This window comes from Oryctolagus cuniculus, chromosome 7 (assembly GCF_051225735.1).
Source record: "Oryctolagus cuniculus isolate XC-2025 breed Fujian yellow rabbit chromosome 7, ASM5122573v1, whole genome shotgun sequence".
Classification (NCBI taxonomy): Eukaryota; Metazoa; Chordata; class Mammalia; order Lagomorpha; family Leporidae; genus Oryctolagus; species Oryctolagus cuniculus.
The window spans coordinates 130,441,990-130,466,179 of NC_142873.1; the positions used below are offsets into that span (position 1 = coordinate 130,441,990).

Sequence of the window (24,190 nt, forward strand, 5' to 3'; positions counted from 1 at the left end):
GGCTTCCTCTTCCCCGGGCTCGATAGGTGTCAGGAATCCCGGAGATCCGTTAGTGGCGCGCCCTCCCCAAGGGCAACATCAGGGTGGGTGAGGGGTGTGCTTGAGGTCACACGGAGAAGTGGGCCAGAATCCAGGTCTGACTCCCATTCAGGCCAGCGCTCCGACGATGACTTGAATGAATCGTGCCAATGGGCCGGGAGGCGAGGCAGCAACTATAGTGGGTACCCCCGCCCGCCTGCCAACGACTGCGTTAAGTCAGTTTACAAAACGTGGTTGGGTTCACTCTTTAATCCCTAAGGTACGCTGTCGTCGTTTTACAGAAAAAGAAACTGAGTCAAATGAGCTTAGAAACTTGCCCAAAGGCATACAGCCAAGAACTAAGTGGTGGACACAGGATTAAAACTATCCGACTCTTGGGAATAAGAGAGGAAGGAGATGTACAGTTCGGCACTTACCCCAAGGGTAAAGCTATGGGACTCCAAATCCCATTAAGTTGGCAGGTACCAAGGCCATCTTACTAGTTAAAGTGATCAGTTTAAGTTCATAACTGATCATAAAGATAGGATTAAATGTAAAAGGGATCACATAAATAAGAACAGTGTCTGCTAATAATAATTGATAGAATTAAAAAGGAGTGAACAATCCAACATGGGAAGCGGGATACACAGCAGACTCAGAATGGCAAACGCCCGAAACAGCGCTCTGGCCTCAGAATCAGCCCTTAAGGCAATCGGTTCTGGCTAAAAAGCCCATAAGAGCATTTCAGGCATGAAAAGCCAAGACACTGTGGCAAAAAATGACCTAAATGAAAGATCTCTGTGAGTGAGATCCTGGTGGAAAGAAGGACCATCAAAGAAGGAAGTACCTTTCTCTGAAGGGAGGAGAGAACTTCCACTTTGATGATGGCCTTGTCTAAATAATGTTGGAGTTTGTGAACTCGAGAGACTTCCATAGCCTTGGCAGCTCATGACAAGAGCCTCGGGTAGGGGCTGGCACCGTGGCTTACTTGGTTAATCCTCTGCCTGCGGCGCCGGCATCCCATATGAGCACCAGTTCTAATCCAGTTGCTCCTCTTCCAGTCCAGCTCTCTGCTATGGCCTGGGAAAGCAGTGGAGGATGGCCGAAGTCCTTGGGCCACTGCACCCGCATGGGAGAAGCACCCGGAAGAAGCACCTGGCTCTTGGCTTCGGATCGGAGAGCTCTAGTCGTAGCAGCCATTTGGGGAGTGAACCAACAGAAGGAAGACCTTTCTCTCTCTCTCTCTCTCTCTCTCTCTCTCACTGTCTATAACTCTACCTGTCAAAAACAAAAAACAAAAAACACAAAAAAACAAGAGCCTCAGGTGATCACTGACGTCATAAATAAGAGTGTCAATTGTTAACAACAACAGAAGTCACTATGCACTTGCTCTCCATGTAAGACCTCTGTCCTTAATGAGTTGTACTATGAGAATTAGTGGTAAAACTAAGCTTCAAACAGTACCTTAAACTTTGTGTGCCTGTGTGGGTGCAAACTGTTGAAATATTTACTTAGTGTAGAGTTGATCTTCTGTATATAAAGATAATTGAAAATTAATCTTAATGAAGAAGGGGATGGGAGAGAGAATAGGAGGTGGAACGGTTTGGGGTGGGAGGGTGGGTATAGAGGGAAGAACCACTATAATCCAAAAGTCGTACCTATAAAATTTATATTTATTAAATAAAAGCTTTCTATAAAAAATAATAATACATTGGGAAAAAGAACTATCCAATTAACCCCTGTAATCCTAAAAACATGCTGTATAGCCAGGAAAGAGCCTGGAAAAATAAGAACTTTAAAAAAAGAAAGATTTATTAATTTATTTGAAAGGCAGAATACAGAGACAAAGATCTATCCATTGATTCACTCCTCAAATGGTCACAACAGCCAGGGCTAAGCCAGGCTGAAGCCAAGAGCCAGGAGCTTCTTCTGATCTCATGGGTACAGAGGCCCAAGGACTTGGGCCATCTTCTGTTGCTTTCCCAGGAGCACTAGCAGGGAGCCCGATCAGAAGTGGAGCAGCTGGGACTCAAAAGGGCATCCATATGGGATGCTGGCACTGGAGGTGGTGGCTTAACCTTCTGCGCCACAGTGCTGATACCCCCCCAGCAAAAAAAAAAAAAAAAAAAATCAGAATTTTCATCATTTGCATGATGTCAACCCTGAAAATGATAGAGAAAATGTGGGACTCTTGGTCCAAACTTGTTGTTAGTATCTTTGACCATGAATTATTCACACCTTGTCAAACAAGGAGTTGGATGTCCTGAGGTGAGAAGTGAGGAGTCCCTGACCCCCAGAACACACTGAAGAGGTTGTCTAGGGTGAGGCTGGTCGGTCTCAAAGGTTAAGCTAAAGAGTTTGAACTTCACCTTCTAGGCACTGTGGAACCAGTAGGGAAGGGAAGAACGAACCTACCTGAGGGGGGAACAAGTTTGCAACTTCTGGACTATGGATTACTGGAGGGAAGAAGGATAAGGGTACAACTTCAAGAAATTTATACATCTAAAGATAAAAGAATGGGGGTCAGCGTTGTGACATAGTGGGTTAAGCCACAGCATGCAATGCTGCCATCCCATGTGGGTGCTGGTTTAAGTCTCAGCTGTCTAGCTCCCTGGTAATGCATTTGGAAAAGCAGCGGAAGATAGCTCAAGTGCTTGGACCTCCTCAACCACAGGGGAGGCCTTCATGGAGTTCCAGGCTTCTCCCTGGCCCAGCCCTGGCCATTGTGGTCATTTGGGGAATAAGCCAGCAGATTGAGGATCTCAGTCTCTCTCTGCTGTACTGCTACCTTTTTTTTTTTTTTTAATATTTATTTATGTGAGAGACAGAATTACAGAGAGATAGGGAGAGACAGAGAGTCTTCCATCCACTGGTTCACTCCCCAAATGGCCTCAACAGCTGGTGCTGGGCCAATCCAAAGCCAGGAGCCAGGAACTTCTTTCCACTGCCACATGGATGCAAGAGACCAAGGACTTGGGCCATCTTCTACTGCTTTCCCAGGCCACAGCAGAGAGCTGGATCAGAAGTGGAGCAGGACCTTGTGACTATACCTTTCAAATAAGTAAATATAAAAAAAAAAAATCTCAGGGCCAGCACTATGGCGTAGCCTATAGGTTAAGCCTCCACCTGCAGTTCCAGCATCCTATATGGGCACGGTTTGAGTCACAGCTGCTCCTCTTCTGACGTGGCTCTTTGCAACTCTACCTCTCAAATAAGTAAAAAAAAAAAAAAAAAAAAAAAAAAATTCTTTTAAAAAAATAGATAAAAGAATGAAGGCGGCAACATGAACATGGATTATGAAGTGGGAGAAACTCTAACATCATGTGAAGGGGCCAAGTTTGAACCATGACAGAAAGGCCATATGTGACTGTTGAAAAACAAATCACATGGGGCTGGCTCTGTGGCACAGTGAGTTAACGCCCTGGCCTGAAGCGCTGGCATCCCATATGGGTGCTGGTTCGAGTCCCAGCTGCTCTACTTCCAATCCAGCTCTCTGCTATGGCCTGGGAGAGCAGTTGAAGATGGCCCAAGACCTTGGGCCCCTGTACCCACGTGGGAGACCCGGAAGAAGCTCCTGGCTCCTGGCTTTGGATAAGCTCAGCTCTGGCCGTTGCAGTCATTTGGGGAGTGAACCAGTGGAATGGAAGACCTCTCTCTCTCTCTCTATCTGGCTCTATGTCTCGCTGTAACTCTGCCTTTCAAATAAATAAAACAAATCTTGAAAAAAAAAATTACAGGTGACTTTGGGGGAAGCAAATCAGGAAAGTGTGAGCTGGGGACCTATTTGGAGGGGGACTTGGAGAGTGTGGAGCTGTGAAAGCAGAGACTCCCCGTATAGCCTGACCTCCAACCTCCTCTGTAGTAGTTTGCTAGGCTGCTATAATGAAGTGCCGTCTATTGGGTGGCTTATGTGACAAAATGTGTTGTCTCACAGTTCTGGAGTCTAGGAGTTTCAGATCAAAATGTCGCAGGGTTGGTTCCTTCTGAGGACTTATTGTCTCCCCTAACCTCTATTGGCTTACTGGAATCTTTGGTATTCCTTGGCTTGTAGAAATAGCATCACAGTTTGCCTTTATTGTCACTTGGCTTTCTCCCGGTGTGTATCTGTGTCAAAACCTCCCATTTTATAATACCAGTCCTACTGGGTTAGGGCCTATGATTCATGTTAACTAATTATACCTGCAATGAGCCTATTTCCAAATAGTCTGAAGTGCTAAGGCTTCAACATCTGAATTTGCTGGGGGTGAGGGAGACACGATTCAACCCCTAATATCTCCTGTTGGTGGAATCCAAACAAAAACCAGATCCTGGGGAATCCACTGATACAGGCCACACGAGTCAGCCTTGCAGAGCCCAGGGCAAGGTGGAGAAGGATGGAGAGTGGGTCTGGACGGGGAAAATGGGTAATTTTGAGTATTACTGCTTTCCATGGGTCCTTCCCACAGCCATGTTAAAGTCTTCGATTCTACTCCTAGGGACCCAAGACTAGGGTGGAAGGAGAAGGAACTTGAGCTATGTATTTTCCTGGCTCCTTCCCTGCCACATCTCGGCAAGCTGGCTGTATCCTTCTACCAAAGGCCATAACTCCTGCCAGGAGCCCTCTTTTACAGCTATTTTCTTCATGTCTGCTGACTGCTCCTTCCCCGTACTTCTTGATGTCTAGGGCTGGTGCCAGCTCCCTCTTGTTAGCCACCAGGGAGGGCACTGCAGTATTCCGTGATGGTTTTCCCAAATCTTGACCCCCTCTATATAAGTATGCCCCTTCTTAAGTTCTCATCACATTACCCAGTGTGAGTGTGTTATCTATTTCTGTCAGAACCCTGACTTGGATATGTTTGGAGCCAGAAAAAAAGAATTGCGTTTGTTTGAGAATTTAAATGGAATCTATACTCAGAATGGTTTGAGCACGTTTACTGATGCTTATGAGTGACTTAGAGGATAAGAGAAGTTGGTGTGGGTTAAAGTATCCATAGCCCATAGCATTTATTTAGAAAACATTTATTGAAGGCCAACTGTCATCACTATTCTAGGTCCTGGGGAGGGGAGAAAAGGACAAAGACATCATGACCCTGGCCCTCAGGGAGCTCACAACCTAGTAGTGGAGACAGATGTGTAAAAACTTACTTATATAAACCATCACGGGGGTTGTAGTAGAAGTCTGGGCTGGAGGTAAGAACTTTGGAATGGTCAACAGATTGTAAAGGTAAGGAATGGAGTTTGGAGACTGTGGTAAGTGTGGAATCTTGAAAGTCTGTAATATTTAAGGAGTGGAAGGAATGACAGATTATGAGATTAAGACAGCATAATAACAAGAGTAGTTTAAATATATTAAGCACTTATTATGTCCCAGGCATTGTGCTTTATTTAGATTCTATCTCAGTCATTCTCACAAGTCTAGGGTATGCTATCATCCATGTTATATGGACGAGAAAACGGAGGCACAAAGACATTATTTGCCCACATTTGCACAGCTGGCAAGTGTGAAACATAGCTCTGACTCCAGAGTTTGTTTTCCTAACTACTGGTATATTCAGAGAGGCAGGAACAGAGCCAGGAGAGAAATTCAAGTTATGGAAGCCAAAGTGGAGGCAACTGTAAAGGACAAATGAGTAATCAGCATAATGAAGGCCACAGAGAGAAAAAAATAGATGATTAACAAGATCCTATTGGATTTGCAATTAGGAGATTTGAGGTGAACGCTGCCTGGGCAGCTTCATTAGCAAAATATCAGCAGGGGAACTAATTGAAGTAATCTGAAGAGTGTGTAAATGGGAAGAACTCTGATATTAAAAAGGAGAGAGAAAGAAGGTACACCTTAGAGGAGCTTCGACGATGAGCCTGCCTGCGGAGAAAGGAACCTGGATTCATGTCAGCAGCCGTGTGGACAGAGCAATGCCAGGAAGTCCAAGTAGGAGGGTAGATGGAGGAGCAAGGTGTTTGTGTTGGAGAGGTGTGTTGTGTGCTGGGTGAGGGTGTTTTTGTCAGGAGGCTCACAGACAGGTCTACAGGGCAGGGATCTGTCCAGAGTACTAGGAGCAAGGGCCCTGTCCTCAGGGCTGCTGCCAGCAGCTTAGTGGGAGGTAGGAGTGGTTGGCGATGTGGGTAGTACAGCAGGTCCCTGGCTCAGCCATTGGTGGGCACACAGACAGGGGCGTGGTCCCCAAACAAGAAGGCTGCAATCCTCGGTAGTCCAGCTGGACCTGGGAGGAACACAGGGGCAAGGGTGTCCTCTCGGAGGACTTAGGTAGGATTTCAAGGAGGCTGGGTTCCACTTCTTCATAGCTCTCTGAGACTGTGGCCTTAGGCTGCGAGAGATGGGGAGGAGCTGGTTAGAGAAGACCCTGCGGGAGGAGGCACTGGGTGTGTAGGAAGAGCAACTGGGCTGGGGGTAGTGCTTGGGGATGGTACGCTGGTAGGCTGGGGCCTTGCCTGAGTTGTGCTGTAGGGGCCAGGACCTGGCTCCAGCAGCAGTGATGATGGGAAAAGAGGGATGGGCGGGCACTCACCGGACTCAGGGCCGCAGTGTCCCTAAGGTACTGGCCTAGGACCCGGTGCAGGTCTGGAAGTGAGGGCCACAGGGCATGCCTCAGTCTCCTGGGGGAGAACGGGGGCAGGAGACTGAGTCTTGGGAGTGAGCTGGGAGAAGAGGAGAGCTCTGATGTGGGGCAGGGCGGGGGAGGCAGCAAGGCGGGGAAGCCAGCTTTGGAGAGGCAAGAGTGTAGCCAAGGCAATAGAGTAAGCTAGAGCAGAGGTGAGAAGAAAACCTCAGATAGGGTAGGAAGCCAACCAAGGGTCAGAGTTCTCTCAGCCATTCCTACCCCAGGGCCTTTGCACTTTCCACGCTCTCTACTTGGAACACTCAACTCATTCCCTCACGTCACTAGTTCTCTGCTCCAATGTTGTTCTGACAGGCCTTTCCTAACTGCCCTGCCTGAAACAGAGCCACCTCCTTTTCTCATCACTGTTTCCTGCTGTGCTTTATTTTTCTTTGTAGTGCTTGACTTACTGCACATTTATTGTATTGTTACATATATTTGTGTGTTTTTTTTTTTTCTGATTTACCTCACTACAGAATAAGCCTCATGAGGGCAGAAAACAAAAAAATGTATTCACTTCTGTATTTCCAGTGACTGGCCCAGAGTAGGTGCTCAAGAAATTAGTTGAGGGGCCAGCATTGTGGCATAATGGGTTTAGCTGCCACCTGCAATGCCAGCATCCCATATGGGCACCGGTCGTGTCCTGGCTGCTCCACTTCCAATTCAGCTCCCTGCTAATGCACCTGGGAAAGCAGTGGAAGATGGCTCAAATTCTTGGGCCCCGGTCACACACTTGGGAGACCCTGATGAAGCTCTTTGGGCTGGCCCAGCCCCAGCCATTGGAGCCATCTAGGGATGGAAGATCTCTGTTTCCCTCTCTCTGTAACTCTGACTTTCAAATGAATAGAATAAACTTTTTTTTAAAAAAGAAAGAAATTAGTTGAATGAATGATGAAAGCCAGTGGAGCTTATTACTAAGTTACTGAGGAGGAGCGTGGGTTACGGTGTGCGGGAGAACCTGTGATGCTTTAGCTGGCCGTTTCAGGCCTCTCCCATGAGCTCACTGCCTCTCTGGGGAAGGAAGAGCGAGTTGTCTGGCAAACTGGGGAAAAGGAACTGAGCGTGCTTGGCTGGCAGCACCAACTCCCTCTTCTTCCCAGCCTTTTTGTTGGATCTGGCTATCTGCGTAGAGGCTAGAGTCCAGCCTGCTCCGACACAAGGGCCCATGAAAAGTTCAAAGAGCAATGGCAGAAGCCACAAAAGGGGCCCCTGACCCAGCCTAGGGCCCTCATAAGACGCTGCCTGGAGGAGCTGAGTGCCACGTCAAGTCTGCAGGAAGCGGCAGATCTGAGGTGTGACCTTCACGTGTGTGACCCCCCACGGCACTGCCCCTCTGCCTTGGTCCCTCGCATAAGTGACTCATTCATCAACAACATTTATTTCAGGGCCTGCTACTTGGCAGTGCTGTGCTAAGGATTTGAAGATGACCAAATAAGGTGTAACAGGGAAGACACAGGAAGAAACACAGTGCAGCACAAGTGGTACTGGGCACGAAATAGCCCCCAACGGGGGTGTCAGGGAAGGTTCCTGAAGATTTGGTGAAGAAAGCTGCTTTTTTTTTTTTTTTGACAGGCAGAGTGGACAGTGAGAGAGAAAGACAGAGAGAAAGGTCTTCCTTTGCCGTTAGTTCACCCTCTAATGGCAGCCGTGGCCAGCGCACTGCACGGATCCAATGGCAGGAGCCAGGTACTTCTCCTGGTCTCCCATGGGGTGCAGGGCCCAAGCACTTGGGCCATCCTCCACTGCACTCCCTGGCCACAGCAGAGAGCTGGCCTGGAAGAGGGGCAACCGGGACAGAATCCGGCGCCCCGACTGGGACTAGAACCCGGTGTGCCGGCACCGCAAGGCGGAGAATTAGCCTAGTGAGCCGCGGCGCCAGCCAAGAAAGTTATTTAAGGATCAGTGGGCATTAGTCAGCCAGGGAGGAGATTCCAGGCAGAGGGGGCATTCCGTGCAACGGCACTGACAAGGAGAACCATGCCTCCCCAACATCTTGGCGAGCCTGACACACAGGGTAAAGAGGGCAAAGGCCTGGCGGGGGACAGATTTTGCAGCCTCTGCTTGTCATTCTATGGAGTCTGGACTCCATGCTGGGGAGCTATTAAAAGAATTTAAGGCGGGGACTGCTGTGCTCTCTTCGGCAACACATACTAAAATTGGAAGGAGGGGACTGCTAGGTTCCCGGGTGCGTTTTAGAAAGCTATTCTGGTGGCGGTGTGAGGCCAGACCGCAGGCAGGAGAGGCCCCGTTTCAGTGAGCCAGGTAGCGTCCACAGGGCTGGAGAAAGGGGGCCATTGTTCGAGCTGGATTTAGAAGGCAGAATGGCCAGACCTGGTGACTGACCGGGCAGGGTGGGGCTGGAGGTTGGCAGGGAGGCGCCGGAGTGTCCTGGCTTGGGTGAAGAGTGGACAACAGCCTCGTTACTGAGACGTGCAGCCAGGAGGGGGGGCTGTTTGAGGTGTCCAGCATAGCGGGCACGTTAAAGGGGAACGCAGACGCTGCGACTCCCCAGTGTGGATGTGCAGATGGCACACAGCGACCCTAGGATGCTCGTTAACAGGCCTCCAGCCCCGCCCGGACCACGGCCCCGTCACCCGTGTAGCGCGGGCGGTACCTGTAGTGCGCTGGAAATTGCCACCTCAGCAGCAGCAGGCCCAGGAGGGCACTGAGGCCCAGCACCAGGAGCAGAGCGGTCACCATGGAGATCCAGGCTAGGGGACAGGAATGCTAGCAGCTCCGCCGACCCTGGCCCGAGCCCCGCCCCAGGCCCGCGGGACCCAGCCCCGACTCCGCCCCTCACCTCAGCCGGCCCCGCCCCCGCGCAGCCGCAGACCGGCTGACCGGGTCGGGCGCTCACCGGTCTCCGAGGCGGTCTCCACCCTGGCCGGGCTGGACCAGGCGCTCCAGGGGCCTTGGTAGGTGGGGCCGTTGAGCCTGGCGCGCAGCTGTAAGCGGTAGCGAGAGCGCGGGCGCAGCTCCAGGGTCCCTCGCCGGGCCCCGAGGGGCGGCTCGAGCACCTGCGCAGAGGAGCATCGTGTGGTGGGCTGGCCTCGGCTGCGCTTGGAATCCCCAGCCGGTCTGGGAGCCCCGCAGAGGGGCCCGCCGGCAGCAGAGACGGCCTGGAACAGAAGCGTACCGGCCAGAGCGCCCTGACCGAGAGCCTCGCCCTGCCTGATAACCGCGCCCAGGATGCGTACCCCGGCGCGCGGCCACCCTGACCCTGCCGGCGGCCGCCTCCACCGCTCCAGGTGGGCGACGGAGACCTGGACACCCCCGGATACTCAGGACCGCACCGACCGTGCCGCGGTGACGCTGGGGCGGCCAGGGATACCAGACTGGGGCCAGGTGCTGGGAGCGCGAGGGCCGTGTGTGCAGGCAGGGAGAGTTTATGGGCTTAATTACTTAGCAGGCATTTATGAACTGCTTGTAATATGCCAAACCTTGGCCAGGCACGGGGGAAAAAGGAGAAATAAAACACAGTCTCTCTTGTGTCTAACGAGGGAGACATCCGAACAGGCAAAATAATTACATCAGTTAATTAGTGCAGGTCACCGTGGGAGCACAAAGAAGGATTTAATGCAGCCTCGGCTGCTCGGCGTGTGCTGAACGCAAGGCTGGGAAGGCTGGGTGATCAGAGGGAAGGCTAAGGCTGTGTAAGGTACGAGAGTTGAAGACTTGGTGATGGAGCAGGGAGAAGGGGAAAGACGGGTCAAGGAGGATTCCAAGTTTGGGTAGTTGGTGGAGACAGAGAACAGAGAAATTTCCACAAATACTCAGGAGTTCAACAACAGTCAATGGCAATGTCAGGATCATGGTTACCTAGGGTGGGAGAGCGCCTGGAAGGGACGGGGAGCTTCTGGGGTGCGTTTCAATCCTGGCTGTGGTTTCATGGGTGTATACGCTGTGCAAACCCGATGCTTCCTATCTGTGCAATTTGATGTGTGCGCTTATGTAAACTAAGCTCAGTAAGGACCTAAAATAGGACATCTGGAGAGGAAGCTGAGTTTGGTTTTGGGGGTGAAGTCTCAGCTGGCTGGAGAGTGAGGGGCCTGAGGAGAGCCGCTGTATACACACATGGCAAGCGAGAGTGAAGGCAGACACACTGACCAGTGTGTGTAAGTTCCTTCCGTATACCAGGCAGTGTTGCAGGTACTTATGTATTTAACTTTTATGATAATTCTATCAGGTAGATAGCTTTATCCCCATTCCACCAGTTAGGAAATGGAAATTTTTATTTATTTAAATTTCTGCCCATTCCAAGCTTCTTCCTTCCTTCCTTCCTTCCTTCCTTTTTTTTTTTTTTTTTTTTAAATATTTACTTATTTATTTTGAGAGAGTTACAGAAAGAGGGAGAGCGGGAAAGAAAGAGATCTTCCATCTGCTGGTTCACTCGCCAGATGACTACAGTGGCTAGGGCTGGGGCCCAATGCCAGAAGCTTCTTCCAGGTCTCCCATGTGGGTGGCAGGGGCCCAAACACTTGGGCCGTCTTCCATTGCTTTCCCAGGCCATTAGCAGGGAGCTGGATCAGAAGTGGAGCAGCTGGGACTTGAACCTGGACCCATATGGGATGCTGGCATTGCAGGCGGCTGTTTTACCTGCTATGCCACAATGCCGACCCCAACTTTTAAGAGTTTAGATAATTTGCTTGTGCTTTGTAAGTTCCTTTCCATGTAGGGGTTGGAATGGTAATATTGCAATTGTTAATGTATGGTCATTAAAATTGTCGAGTTGGATCTGGCATTGTGGTACAGTGCGTTAAGCTCATATGAGTGCCTGTTGATTCCCTTTTGCTCCACTTTGGGTCCCTCTCCCTGCTAATGCACCTGGGAAGGCAGCAGAAGATGGCTCATGTACTTGGGCCTTTGCCACCCACGTGGAAAACCCGAATGAAATTCCAGGTTCCTGGCTTTGTCCTGACCTAGCACTGCCCATTGCAGCTATCTGGTGAGTGAACCAGCAGAAGGAAGATCTCTCTGTCTATCTGTCTCTCTCTTTCTGTGTGTATGTATGTGTGTGTCTGCCTTTCAAATAAATAAAGTAAGTGTGGAGTTGCAGCACTTCCCCAGGGAGAGCACATGTGTGTGTCCGGAGAAGGAATCTGCCTCCTGCTCTAGGAAGCACAACAGATTCTGGAAGTGTGGACAGGGAGGAGCCAGGAAAGGAGGGTGAGACCGAGTTCAGAGAGGGAGGCAGAGAATCAGGGGAGGCCAGCGTGCAAAGGCCAAGGGAAGAGAAGCTCTTGAGTATGGGTAGCCAGCAGTGTCAGATGCCCTAGAGAGACTGAGGTACTGGTTGAATCAGAGAGACATAGACATACAACCCGAGACATGGACGCATGGACACACTCACTCTTGGTGACAGAGTATCCTGTGTGGTGACGTCTTTGTGAGCGTTTGCCACCTGCCCATACCTTCCAGTCCTGCAGGCCTTCTCCTGTGTATCGGAGCTGATAGCAGGTCTCTCGGGCTGCCCAGGGGGACGAGTGCTGCCACTCCAGCTCCAGCTGGCCGCTGGAGACCTCCGTCCAGTGCAGGTTTGGGGTGGGGATGAGCACTACAGGGATGTCAGCAGGGACTGGCTTAATTCCTTCTGCGCGTTGGTGGCGTTGTGCCACCAGGGCCAGGGGTCAGAAGTGTCTGAGCTGGGGATCCTGGGCATAGATGGGGTCGGCTCGGGGGGGCGTGGGAGCTGTGTGGGAGGAATGGGAAGAAAGTTCTTACCAGCTTGGTGGATCCAGAAAGGGGAGCCCAAGTAGCTGTGAACAGCACCCTGGGCTGTGGTCACCTCCACACGGACGTGAACCATGCTGTCGTTTCGTGCCCTGAAGTGGCAGCGGGAGAACTCGGGGGGCTGTGCTCCTGGATCTGTTGTCTCCTCCTCTTCACACTTCTCCCACATGGGGTCCCTAGAAACCATCCCCACAGAGTCATTGAGTCAGGCCTGCCCCGAGACTAGGCCCATTAGTCCCCTTTGCACAGGGTCTGTGGCCTGCGTGGGTTATCATCTAATGTCTCCCTTGGCTGGGCCTCTGTCTTCATGCCCGAGGTCTGCCTTGGCGTCTAGCCCCTACCCCTGGAGGAAAGGGCTGGCATGATGGGGGACAACAGTGTGGGCTTGGGGCCGGCGTTGTGGTGCCGCGCAAGTTAACCTGCTACCTGCAGTGCCAGCATCCCATATGGGTGCCGGTTTGAGTCCCAGCAGCCCACATCCGATCCAGCTCTCTGCTAATGCACCTGGGAAAGCAGCAGAAAATGGCTGCAGTGCTTGGGCCCCTGCGCCCATGTGGCAGACCTGGGTGGAGTTCCAGGTTCCTGGCTTCAGCCTGGCCCCACCCCAGCTGTTGCAGTCGTTTGGGGAGTGAACCAGCGAATGGAAGATCTCTGTCTCTGTGACTCTGTCTTTCAAATAAAGCTTAAGAAGAAGAGGAAGAGGAAGAAAGAAGAGGAAGATGATAGCATGGGCTAAAGGTTTCAGGTCTTGGCCTACTGGTGTATGATGTTGGGCAAATTATTTGATTTGTGTCTTAGTTTCATTTGCCAAACTGGCTGATATTATCTGCCTTGTACATTGTTGCAAAAATTAGACCCTGGGGCTGGCATTATGGTGCCATGGTGTAATCTGCTGCATACAATGCCAGCCAAATCCAGTTCTGGCTGCCCCGCTTCTGATCCCGCTCCCGATCCCGCTCCCTGCTAATGGGCCTGGGCAGGCAACAGATTATGGCCCAAGTCCTTGGGCCCTGCACCCACGTGGGAGACCTGGATAAAGCTCCTGGCTCCTGGCTTCAGCCTGCCCCAACCCTGGCTGTTGTGGCCATCTGGGGAGTGAACCAGCAGATGGAAGATTCATATTCATATTCTCTCTGTCTGTCACCCTGCCTTTCAAATAATTAAATCAATCTTTAAGAATCAAAAACCAGTCCCTTCATCTCTCTGAGGGTAGCATCCTTCTGTTTTTACTTTGTTTCTACACAGAGCCCTCTTGCTTCCCCCACTGTTGGATTCTTATAGCAGCTTCCTAACTGGCTTTTTTTGCTCCATTTTTATTCACCACTTCCTTCAATTTGTTCTCCACGCAGCTGCTGGAATTTGCTTCCAAGAAGGTTATTTGTTTCGATCTTTCCCACTGCCACAAGAGATGCAACCACCGTCATCTCTTTCATCTCTTGCCTCCTTTAAGCAAAATTGCTAACTGGCAATCCTGCTTCTACTCTTATGGTTTCACAGAAAAAAAAGTTTTTTTTTAAGATTTATTAAATTTATTTGAAAAGGAGAGTTACAGAGAGGGAGAGACAGATGTTCCATCCTCCGGTTCTCTCCCTAGATGGCCACAATGACCAGGAGCCAAGAGCTTCATCCAAGTCTCCTACATGGATACAGGGGCCCAGGCACTTGGGCCATCCTCTGCTGCTTTTCCAGTCCTTTATCAAGGGAGCTGGATTGGAAGTGGTGCAGCTGGGACTCGAACTGGTGCCCATATGGGTGGTGGCTTTATCTGCTCTTTCACAGCACTGGCCCCAGGGAACATTTCTTTTGAAAAAATGTAAGTCATATCACATCACTCTAAGCCTTAAAATCCTCCAGTGGCTCCTCATCTCACTTCGAATGAAATCCAAGCTCCACAGAGGCCCACAGGACTCCTTAGATTTGATTCCTCCATACCTTGGAGGCATGCATTTCATCCAGGTTTTCCACGTGGGTGGCAGGGGCCCAAGTACATGAGCCATCTTCCACTGCCTTCCCAGGTGCATTAGCAGGGAGAGGGATCCAAAGCGGAGCAGCAGGGAATCAGTCGGTGCTCGTGTGAGCAGGATGCCAGCATTGCAGGCGGTGGCTTAGCCCAGGGTACCACGGTGCCATCTCCTGCGCCCCGCATGCCGGTTCATTGTCCTTCATTCTCACGAGCCTGCTTCCTGTGCCACAGATGTGCCACATGCAGTGGCGGGCACGGTGTCTTGGCCTGGTTGTTCTGACTCCAGATCTTCACGGGACTCCTTCCTGCCTGCCCTTTAGTCCTCTGCTGTCCTGTCACCTCCCTGGGGAGGCTTTCCCCGACCTTTCAGTCTAAGTGAGCACCGTCTCACCTCCTTTAGTCCTCGCATTATAACCCGGATCTTCCATTTCTTGGTTGTCTCCTCTGCTTCCTTCTGTCCTTGGTATTAAAATACAATCCCCAACAGGGTGGAACCTTTTTTGCCTGGCACAATCAGCCTCAGTAGTTGTTTACAGAACAAATTATAGTCCCTAAGGGGCTAACTGTCACTAAAACTGTTTATCACTATGTGTGTGAGTATGCATGTTTATCCATTTGTTCAACAAATGATTGATACCACGTGCCAGTGGCATCACTACCAGGTGCTAGGCTCTGTGAGTCCAGAGACGAAAAATCTTCAAGGAGCTCCCATGTCAATGGGAAAACACATTTTTCTGTGATGTGCAAAGGCTGGCTTGATGGGGCTGGCACTGTGGCATAGTAGGTTAAGCCTCCGCCTGCAGCACTGGTATCCCACATGGGTACCAGTTCAAGACCTGGCTGCTCCACTTCCCATCCAGCTCCCTGGTGATGCACCAGGGAAAGCAGTAGAAGATGACGCAAGTTCTTGGGCCCTTGCACCCATGTGGGATACCTGGAAGAAGTCCCTGGCTCCTGGCTTCAAATCAGCCCAACTGCAGCCATTACAGCCATTTGGAGAGTGAACTAGCAGAGGGAAGAACTCTCTTTCTGTCTCTCCCTTTCTTTATTTGTAACTCTGCCTCTCAAATAAATAAATAAGAAAGAAAAAAAATAAAAAAGAAAGTGGCTGACTTGGGAGCATCAAACAGGAGTATCTAACCCAGACTGGGTGGGTCGGGAAATGTTTCCTGGATAAGGCAGTGTTTAGACTGAGTCTTGGACTATAAATAGGACAGGCAAAGCAGACAAGCGGGCATCCGAGGCACACGCTCATGATAAGATGAGTGCGCTGCTGGTGGGGGGCGGGGTGGGTGGGGGCTCTCTGTGGTACAGAATGGGTTTAGCACAGAGGGCCTGGTGAGACTGCACACCAGACCCCGGTGGCCGTGTGGTCTTTCCAAAGAGATTGAACTTGCCCTTGTAATTGTGGAGGCCTTTAAGGATTTTAAGTAAGGAAACGCCATAGCTAGCTTTGTACTTCGGCAAGATCGCTCTAGCTGCAGTCTGTAGAAGGGATCTGTGCAGGGAGAGAAGCTGGGAACTCCACTACGAACTGTGGAGGGTTTGCAAGAGTCTGAGCGTCTGAAACAGGGCAGTAGCAGAGGGGACAAGAGGGAAAGCGAGGACCTGAGAGATGGTGAAGGCGAGGAGTGGCAGACGGCTTCCACAGGGCCTGCAGGCTGCAGGAACCGGAGAGGCCCTGGGTGACTTGGGTGGGGCAGGCCTGCAACCTGCACTGGCGGGATGCAGAGGATGTGTCTGTGTGGGAAATGATGCCTTCGGCTGTGCCACCCTTTAACCCATTCATGAGACCGCTACACTAAGGACAGCTGTCAGTCGTGAAAAGGAATGAATTATTATTTTTTGTTAATGATCTCGAAGACATGTTTAAGTTAAAAAGGTGAGTTAAGAAACCACATATATGTGATCCTATTTGTATTTAAAACTTAAATGTTGTATGTAGACACACAAGGGGCTTTCAAAAAATCTGTGTTCGCGCCCACCCAGGGATGCCAAAAAAAAAAAAAATAAGTCTGTGGAAATTTGTCTGCTGAAATTATAGATTTCAAATTTTTTTTGCACCAAAATAACTTTCTAAATTCCATTTTCCGTGAACATTTATTTATTTATTTATTTGAAAGGCTGAGTTACGGGGACCGGTGCTGTGGTGCAGCAGGTTCAAGCCCTGGACTGTAGCAGTGGCACCCCATATAAGTGCCGGTTCGAGTCCCGGCTGCTCCACTTCCAATCCAGCTCTCTGCTATGCCCTGGGAAAGCAGTGGAGGATGGTCCACGTCCTTGGGCCCCTGCACCCACATGGGAGACCCGGAAGAAGCTCCTAACTCCTGCCTCAGATCGGCACAGCTCTGCTGTTGAGGCCATTTAGAGAGTGAACCAGCAAATGAAAGACCCCTCTCTGTAACTCTGTTTTTCAAATAAATAAAATAAATCTTTAAAACGTAAAAGAAAGGCAGAGTTACAGAGAGGTAGAGAAACAGAGAGATCTTCCATCCGCTGGTTCACTCCCCAGATGGCCAAAGTGGAGCAGCTTGGACTTGAACCAGCACCCATGTGAGGTGCCAGCACTGCAGGTGGCAGCCTTCCCCACTATGCCACAGCCACAGCCTGGCCCTTTCCATGAACTTTCAGAAGTATCCTCATATATAATGCATAGAAAAATACTTTAAAACTGTTAATAATTTTTCATTATTCAGTCAACATTTTTTATATTTTATGCTCCATTTTAAAAAAATATTTATTTATTTTAGAGGTAGAGTTACAGTGAGAAGGAGAAATAGAGAGAGAGGTCTTCCTTCTGTTGGTTCACTCCCTAAATGGCCATAATGGCTGGAGCTGCGCCGATCTGAAGCCAGAAGCCAGGTGTTTCTTCCTAGTCTCCCATGGGGGTACAGGGGCCCAAACATTTGGGCCATTTTCTACTGCTTTCCCAGGCCACAACAAAGAGCTGGATCAGAAGAGGAGCAGCTGGGACTATAACCAGCGCCCATATGGGGTGCCTGCGCCACAGGCAGAGGATTAACCTACTGCACCACAGCGCTGGCCCCGTTTAACATTTTTTTACTGAGTACTTACTGTGTTGAAGGCACTGTGTAGGTGAGAATATATTTATGAGTAAGGTCATTTTGACTTTGCCCTCACGTGTCATACACAAGTATATTCAAGATCATCCTTTCTCAATTGGAGTTCTGGGAGACAATTTTTTAAAAGACTTATTAGAGAGAGAGAGAGAGAGATGCCCCTGCTGATTTACTCCCCCAAATGCCCATGATGGCTGGGGCTGGGCAAGGCTAAAGCTGGGAGCTGGGCACCCAGTCTAGGTCTCCCTTGGCAGGGACCCAACCACTGAGCCATCAGCTTCTGCCTCCCAAGATCAGTATTAGCAGGCAGCTGGAACTGAGAGAGTGGAGCTGGGATTTGAATTCAAGTCCCGTCTTTACCAGTGCCTTAACTGCTAGGTCAAACACCTGCCCTGACAGAGGATTTTTTTAAATCAACCAAATTGTCACATGAAGTATAAATGTTAAAATGGGGCTGCTGTTGTGGCATAGCAGGTTAAGCTGCAGCCTGCGATGCAGGCATACCGTATGGGTGCCAGATTATGTCCCGACTGTTCTACTTCCAATCCAGCTCCCTGCTAGTGACCCGGGAAAAGCAGTGGAAGATGGCAGAAATCTCTGAGCCCCTGCCACCCACATGGGAGACCTAAATTAAAGTTCTGGCTTTGGCCTGGCCCATCTTAGAAGTGAACAAGCAGATGGAAGCTCTCTCTCTGTCTCTCCCTCTCTCTCTGTAACTCTTTCAAATAAATAAATCCTTTTTAAAAATTGTAACTTTGGGGCCGGCACTGTGGTTAAGCCACTGTAAGTTAAGCCTCTGCCTGCAGTGCCGGCATCCCATATGAGCCCATTTCAAGTCCCAGATGCTCCACTTCCGATCCAGCTCCCTGCTTATGGTCTGGGAAAGCAGTGAGAAGATGGCCTAAGTGCTTGAGCCCCTGCACCCATGTGGGAGGTCCGGAAGAAGATTCTGGCTCCTGGCTTCGAATCAGCGCCGCTCCGGCCATTGTAGTCATATGGGGAGTGAACTGGCAGATGGAAGACCTCTCTCTATCTATAACTCTGCTTCTCAAATAAAATAAATAAAAAAAAAATTGTAACAGCGGTAAGTACTCACGAAGTAGAGGCACAAGGCATGACAAGAATATAAAATGGTGCTTTTTCATCTAATAGGCAGGTCAAGGGCTGGTGGCCCAAGGAAGTGACACTGAGTAAATAAGAAGTTAGGGGAAGATGGGAGAGCAGGTGAACAGCACAGGCAGAGATCCAGTGGCAGGAGGGAATGTGGCGGATATGAGGGGACCCGAGAAGCTAGCACTGAACATAAAGAGCAAAGGGTAGCAGAGAGTTAAGATGATTCTGGGGGCTGGTGTTGTGGCGTAGTGGATAAAGCCACAGCCTGTGACACCAGCATCCATGTGGGGACCAGTTTGTGACCCAGCACCTCCACTTCCAATCTAGGCCTCTACTAGTAGCCTGAGAAAGCAGTGGAGGGTGGCCCAAGTGCTTGGGCCCCTGCACCCACATAGGAGACTGGTGGCTTCTCGCTCCTGACTTCAGCCTGGCCCAGTCCTGACTGTTGTGGGAGAGTCCTGACATTTGGGGGAGTGAACCAGCGGATGGAAGATCTCTCTTTCTCTCTCTCCTTCTCTCTGTAACTCTGCCTTTCAAATAAATAAACAAATCTTTAAAAAAAACAAACAAACATGATACTGAAGACAACAATGGGAGTTAAGTTCTTTAGAGCTTTGTAAGGCAGTGATAGAGTTCTCTTCTTGATCCCAAGATCAGTGGAAAACCTATTGGAGATTTTGGAATGATAATTCTTTGCATTTTTAAAAGATTATTCCAGGAGCCAGAACTGTGGCACAGCAAGTTAAGCCTCTGCTCACAGTGCCAGCATCCCATACGGGTGCTGGTTTGAGTCCTAGCTGCTTCACTTCCAATGCAGCTCCCTCCTAATGGCCTCGGAAAGCAGTAGAAGATGGCCTAGGTGCCTTGGGCCCCTACAACCACTTGGGAGACCTGGAAGTGGTTCCTGGCTTCAGATCAGCCCAGCTCTGGCTGTTATGGCCATTTGTGGGGGTGAACTAGCGGGATGGAAGACCTTTCTCTCTGTCTCTCCCTCTCTTTCTGTCTTAACTTTGCCTCTCATAAATAAATAAAATCTTGAAAAAAGATCATTGCAGTTCTTGTGTGGAGAATTTGGAGGATTCGAGAGGAGATCAGTTAATAGGTCTTTTCAGTAGCCCAAGTGAGAGATGATGATGGTTTGTATCAAGGTAATGATAGATTCTAGATAAATTTAATAGGTAAAAGTCAACAAAGCTTGCTTATAGACTGGATAGAGGGGTGAAGGAGCAGAGAGATGTTTGGTAGAAGTCCTTGAAGGCCAGGGTAAGTTTTGTATAATCTGAAAGACCATGGGAAGTTGCAATACATATTTGATTAGGGAATGGCATGCAAAGTTCAAGTTTTGCAATGAGCATGCAAAACTTCAGCTCAAGGAAGGTCATCCTGTCAGCGGTGGGCGGTAGATTGGAGGTGAGACTAAGCTGTCTCAGTGGCCCAGATGTCACAATTAAAGCCAAGCCAAACCCAGATACTCCCATTGGGAATGAAGAGAGGCCGAGAAGATAAAATACCCCCTGGAGGATACGGAGTGGTTCATAGAGCACAGGGCCTCTTGATTGCGGCAGAAGGGAGGTGGGTGAAGGGGACCAAGGACAAATCTTTGCCTTCTTTCTGCAAGCTATGTCTTTCCCATGACATCCAATTAAAAAAAAAAAAATGTAGTTCAACCCTCACCTGTCTCTGGGGCAGCACTGTGCCCGGCCGTGGTAGAAGAAGCCTTGGGAGCTAGCGTGCTCCTGCTGCTGCCACTGACAGGTAACATTCCTCAGGTCCACGGTAAAGCACTGTAGTCCAATTTCCTCTGGGGTCAGAGAAGCAAGTCCCATCAGGGCTGCGTGCCCCGACTCTAGCAGCCTCTAGGTCATTATGCACATAAGAACATCTACTGCTGTTCCCTCTCCCCTCCCCGAACACAGTTCATCCTGTGCCGCAGCAAGTGTGAGGTCCTCGGGCGACTGTGCTTCTCAGAACCTCCACGTCCAGTCCAAGCCTCCCTCGAGGTCTTTTCTACCTTCTCCCTAACTCCCCACCCCCTGGTTGACCCACCTGCATCCCCAGGAAGGTCCACAGTGACGGGGAAGGACCAGGAGCCCCAGGAGCCGTGGAGGGAGACCCCGTCAGGTTGGCTGCGCAGCTGTAGCCAGTAGGAGCCGCCAGGTTGGAGCCCTGAGATGAGGCAGCTTCCGCCCGACGCTGTCACAGATGGGGCCTTAGGAAACAAATCTGTGTTGGGATCCAGGCCTGCTCTCACCTGAGTCAGCCTCATCCCTCATGCTGGAAGGCCCGCAGCACCCCGGGAGAGGAACTCGCTCCCCAGCTCTCTAGATGGAGAGGCCCACAAACAGGGGGCCTGGGCCGTGGGTTTTGAGGTGGTGGTCAGGGTTTTTAAGGCAAACCTCCATTAATTTGGAGGCCCGGAAGCCCTCAACATTGTCAGCGTGAATGACCCAAGTGGGGGACCCCTCTGCCCTGGATAGACATAGCTGCTGAGGACTGATCAGAGCCCAGGTAACTCCTCGGGGACCAACTCAAGCTGCAGTCCCCAAACTGTGACCTGTCCCCTCCCAGGGCCAACTGGATGCAGGGCCAGGAAGGTGGAGTGGAAGAAGGCCGGGATACTTCTCCAGTGGGGGCGGTCTGCCGTGGTCCATCCTGCTGGGGCCCCGGGGGCCGAGCACACGGATGCTGCTGCAGACCGGAGGCTGGGTGCGGCCACTGCAGGGTGGGGCAGCAGGTTTCTGTGGCGAGCAGCTGCACGACCACCGGGCTGCTGGTGTTCCTGGGATCCGCGGTGCCATACCGGAGCTCGTGCCTCAGGAAATCGTGGATGGCTGGGGCTGAGGCCTCCCAGGTGATCTGAAGTTCCCCGGGCCGTCCCCCTCCCGCCGCCTGAATGATGCTGGGGGGAGCTGGCAGGCCTGAGGGCAAAACGGGGTCCATCAGAACCCTTAGTCCCTGGCTCCACCCTGGCCTATGGGGAAGGCTGCTGCAGGTGGAGCCAGGGCAGGCTCTGGATTCCAAATGTTCACAGACCAACACTTCCCTGGGGGCAGGTGAGGGAGGTGACCTGGCTGTAGTATAGCGGTCCCTTGGTGCTCCTGGAAAGCAGAGACCTGTGTTCCCCACCTTGTCCTCGTCACCCAGCACAGGGCCTGGCACACAGTGGACATTCTGTGACTTTCGACCAGGCAAGTAAGTGACCGGGTCCACGATGGGAGACCAGGGTGGCCCTGGGGTGAGTCTGGCTCTGGGTGCCAGGGCTGGGGGTCTTGAGGTGTCTCTGGGAGTCTGGTAACAGGGGAGCTGCCTGCTTGTCCTGAAAGAGCATGCGCAGACCTGAGTCTGGGAGCTGATCTGCAGGCAGCAGGTGCAGGCGCCAGGGTGACGGGAGGGTGCCCTTACCCACACTCTCCACAGAGAGCACGCGCTCGGTCACATTCTGGTCCAGGAACACGTTCTTCACCCAGAGGTGCAGCGGGACGAAGAGGCGCACTTCATCCTGGGCTGGAAACTGGCATATGTATCGGATCCCCAAGGAGGTCACACTCTGGGCACTCAGGGGACAGGCACGGGGCTTCTCCCTGTCGGCATGGGAGACGTCCTACCTACAGGGCCACCATGCTCAACCCCGAGGCCCCAGGCCCAGGCCCATGCCCAGCTCCTGTTTTCATCAGCGCCATTTTCTTCTCACTGCTTGGGATAGGTGGGAGCAGGGGCTGCGTAGGGACTCGAGCCGCTCCCTGCACACACCCACAGCGCACCTGCTCACGAAGCGGCTACTTCAGGCAATAGTCCTCTGACAGAGCCAAAGCCAAGGAAGTGACCAGAGTGCAAGTCGGCTAAGCTGAGTACAGGGATGGCTGTCTGGGAGGGGTACAGCCCAGCACCTACCCTGCATAGGCATAGAGCAGCTGGTACGTTCCACTGGGCGCTGCCCGTTTCTCCTCCCAGAAGCAAGTCAGGTCCTCAAATGTTCGGGAGAAGCAGTTCAGTGGCTCTGAGCCCAGGGCCAGCGAGGAGACATCTGAGGAACAGTGGTCAGTGGGGCCCTGGGTGCTCTCAGGCTTGTTTATGGGCCCCTATAGGGACCAGTGGAGCCTCCTGCCTTTTCCCCCTGCCCCTCCCCCCGGGCCCTGTGTCCCCCTCCCAGAATGCCCTCTCCCTGGGCACAGGTGATCTGTACCCTCTGCGCACCTCACCTTGGCTGGTGACTTGTGTCAGGCTGTGGGGGGCCAGGAGGAGGCAGGAGGTGACCACGAAGAGGGCCCAAGAGGGCATCTTCTCGGGCAGTGTGTGCTGCCTCAGCCCATCCTCCCTTCAGGAAGCTGGGCCCCAATCCCCTCCCGGGCCAGCCCCTCGGGTTCCTGTCAGATACAGCCCCACGTCCTGTCCCTGTCCCTGCCCCTCTGGGGCCCATCCAGACCACACTGGGGCTAGGGGCCAAGGAAGGGGGAGTGGGCAGGAAGGTGGGAGGAATTTGAAAGAGGACCTAACCCTGTGGGGAAGGAGATGGGTTGCGTGTGTATGAGTGTGTGTGTATGTGTGTCTCTGTGTGTTTGTGTGTATGTATATGTATATATTTTAAGATTTATTTATTTGAAGGGCAGAATGACAGAGAGAAAGAGGGGAGAGAGAGAGAGGGAGGGAAGGAGAGAGTGGGTTCATTCCCCTAAATGGCTGTAACGGCCATGTTTGAACCAAGCCAAATCTAGGAGCCTGGAACTCCATCCTGGTCTCCCACATGGGTGGCAGAGCCCAAGCACTTGAGCCATCATCCGCTGCCTTCCCAGGTGCATTAGCAGGAAGCTGGATCAGAAGCAGAGGAGCCGGGACTCGGACAGGCATGGCAATATGGGATGCGAATATCCCAAGCAGTGGCTTAACCAGCTACGCCACAACACCCACCCTGGGAGAGGCAGTCTGAGTGTGAGTGTTAACTATCCTATGTATTCTCCATAGTATGAAGAATCGCGGCATTTGCCGAGCTCTTCCTGCGCTGCTGTGTGTTAAACACTGCTTCTCTCCGGACTCAGTCCTCGCAGTTCCTTTCTATTGCTCAGATGCAGAGAGGGGAAGGGTTTACCCCGGTCATGGACCTGTGAGGAAATAACCTCGGGAGGCCACCCCTGCAGAAGCCCAGTGCTGGCCACCCAAGCCGAGCTCCTGGCAGATGCGGCTTTGCTGACAAAAGGCCTTCCACCTTACAGCCATGGCAGCCTGGCGGGTGTGTCCACTTCCATAGGTCCTGGGACCTTGTGCAGGAAGATACCGAGCCCCCTGGAACCGGACGGGCGGGCAGCCTCCGCGGAGACCCCTCTAGTTACATGCCTCTTGTTGTATGGTCTGTAGACCTGGGCTTTTGTTAGAAATGCAGAGGAGGTGCGTTCTGCCACGCCCCGCCCCCAGATGGTTCCAGGGCACTCCGAGGTCTGGGAACAAGAGTCTTCAGGGCTTCCGGAAGCCGCGCTGAGCGTCGGGAAGTGCTGGGTCCTGGCTCTTGAGCTCATCAGGAGCAGAATGGTATGAACCCCGGCCTCCTCCCGGGGGTGCTGTTGGCCACGGGTGGTTTTTATGCTGTTTCTGGGAGCTTTGACTTTTGTGCTGGTGCGGGTGGGGTGAGGGAGAGCGCGGGAGTAGGAAGCGGGAGGGAGCGAGGGTGGGCCTGGGCAGAGCTGTATTAACGCCCACAC

At 51.6% G+C, this 24,190-nt stretch overlaps 1 protein-coding gene across 2 annotated transcripts; it reads right to left on the reverse strand.

Moving 5' to 3' along the window:
- Positions 1–5,000: 5,000 nt before the first annotated feature.
- Positions 5,001–22,778, reverse strand: MPL (MPL proto-oncogene, thrombopoietin receptor). Of its 2 annotated transcripts, none has more exons than XM_089337425.1 (12): positions 22,700–22,778; positions 22,392–22,524; positions 21,903–22,081; positions 21,120–21,238; positions 20,547–20,709; positions 20,175–20,301; positions 12,336–12,520; positions 12,026–12,168; positions 9,472–9,631; positions 9,229–9,325; positions 6,525–6,612; positions 5,001–6,323 (listed from the first exon to the last, which is right to left on the reverse strand). In XM_089337425.1, exons 1-12 carry the CDS (start codon positions 22,776–22,778, stop codon positions 6,069–6,071), a joined length of 1,728 nt encoding a protein of 575 aa, XP_089193551.1. In that variant the 3' UTR covers positions 5,001–6,068. The 2 variants fall into 2 exon arrangements, with proteins under 2 accessions (XP_089193551.1, XP_017201879.3); XM_017346390.4 differs by having other exon boundaries at positions 21,120–21,418.
- Positions 22,779–24,190: the final 1,412 nt, after the last annotated feature.

Coding starts and splice junctions, on each gene's coding strand:
- MPL (XM_017346390.4), bottom strand. CDS start 22,778: ATGCCCTCTTGGGCCCTCTTCGTGGTCACCTCCTGCCTCCTCCTGGCC. Junction 22,525..22,699: donor GACACAAGTCACCAGCCAAG/GTGAGGTGCGCA, acceptor ACTGTTCCTCAG/ATGTCTCCTCGCTGGCCCTG. Junction 20,302..20,546: donor GGACCTTCCTGGGGATGCAG/GTGGGTCAACCA, acceptor CTCTGACCCCAG/AGGAAATTGGACTACAGTGC.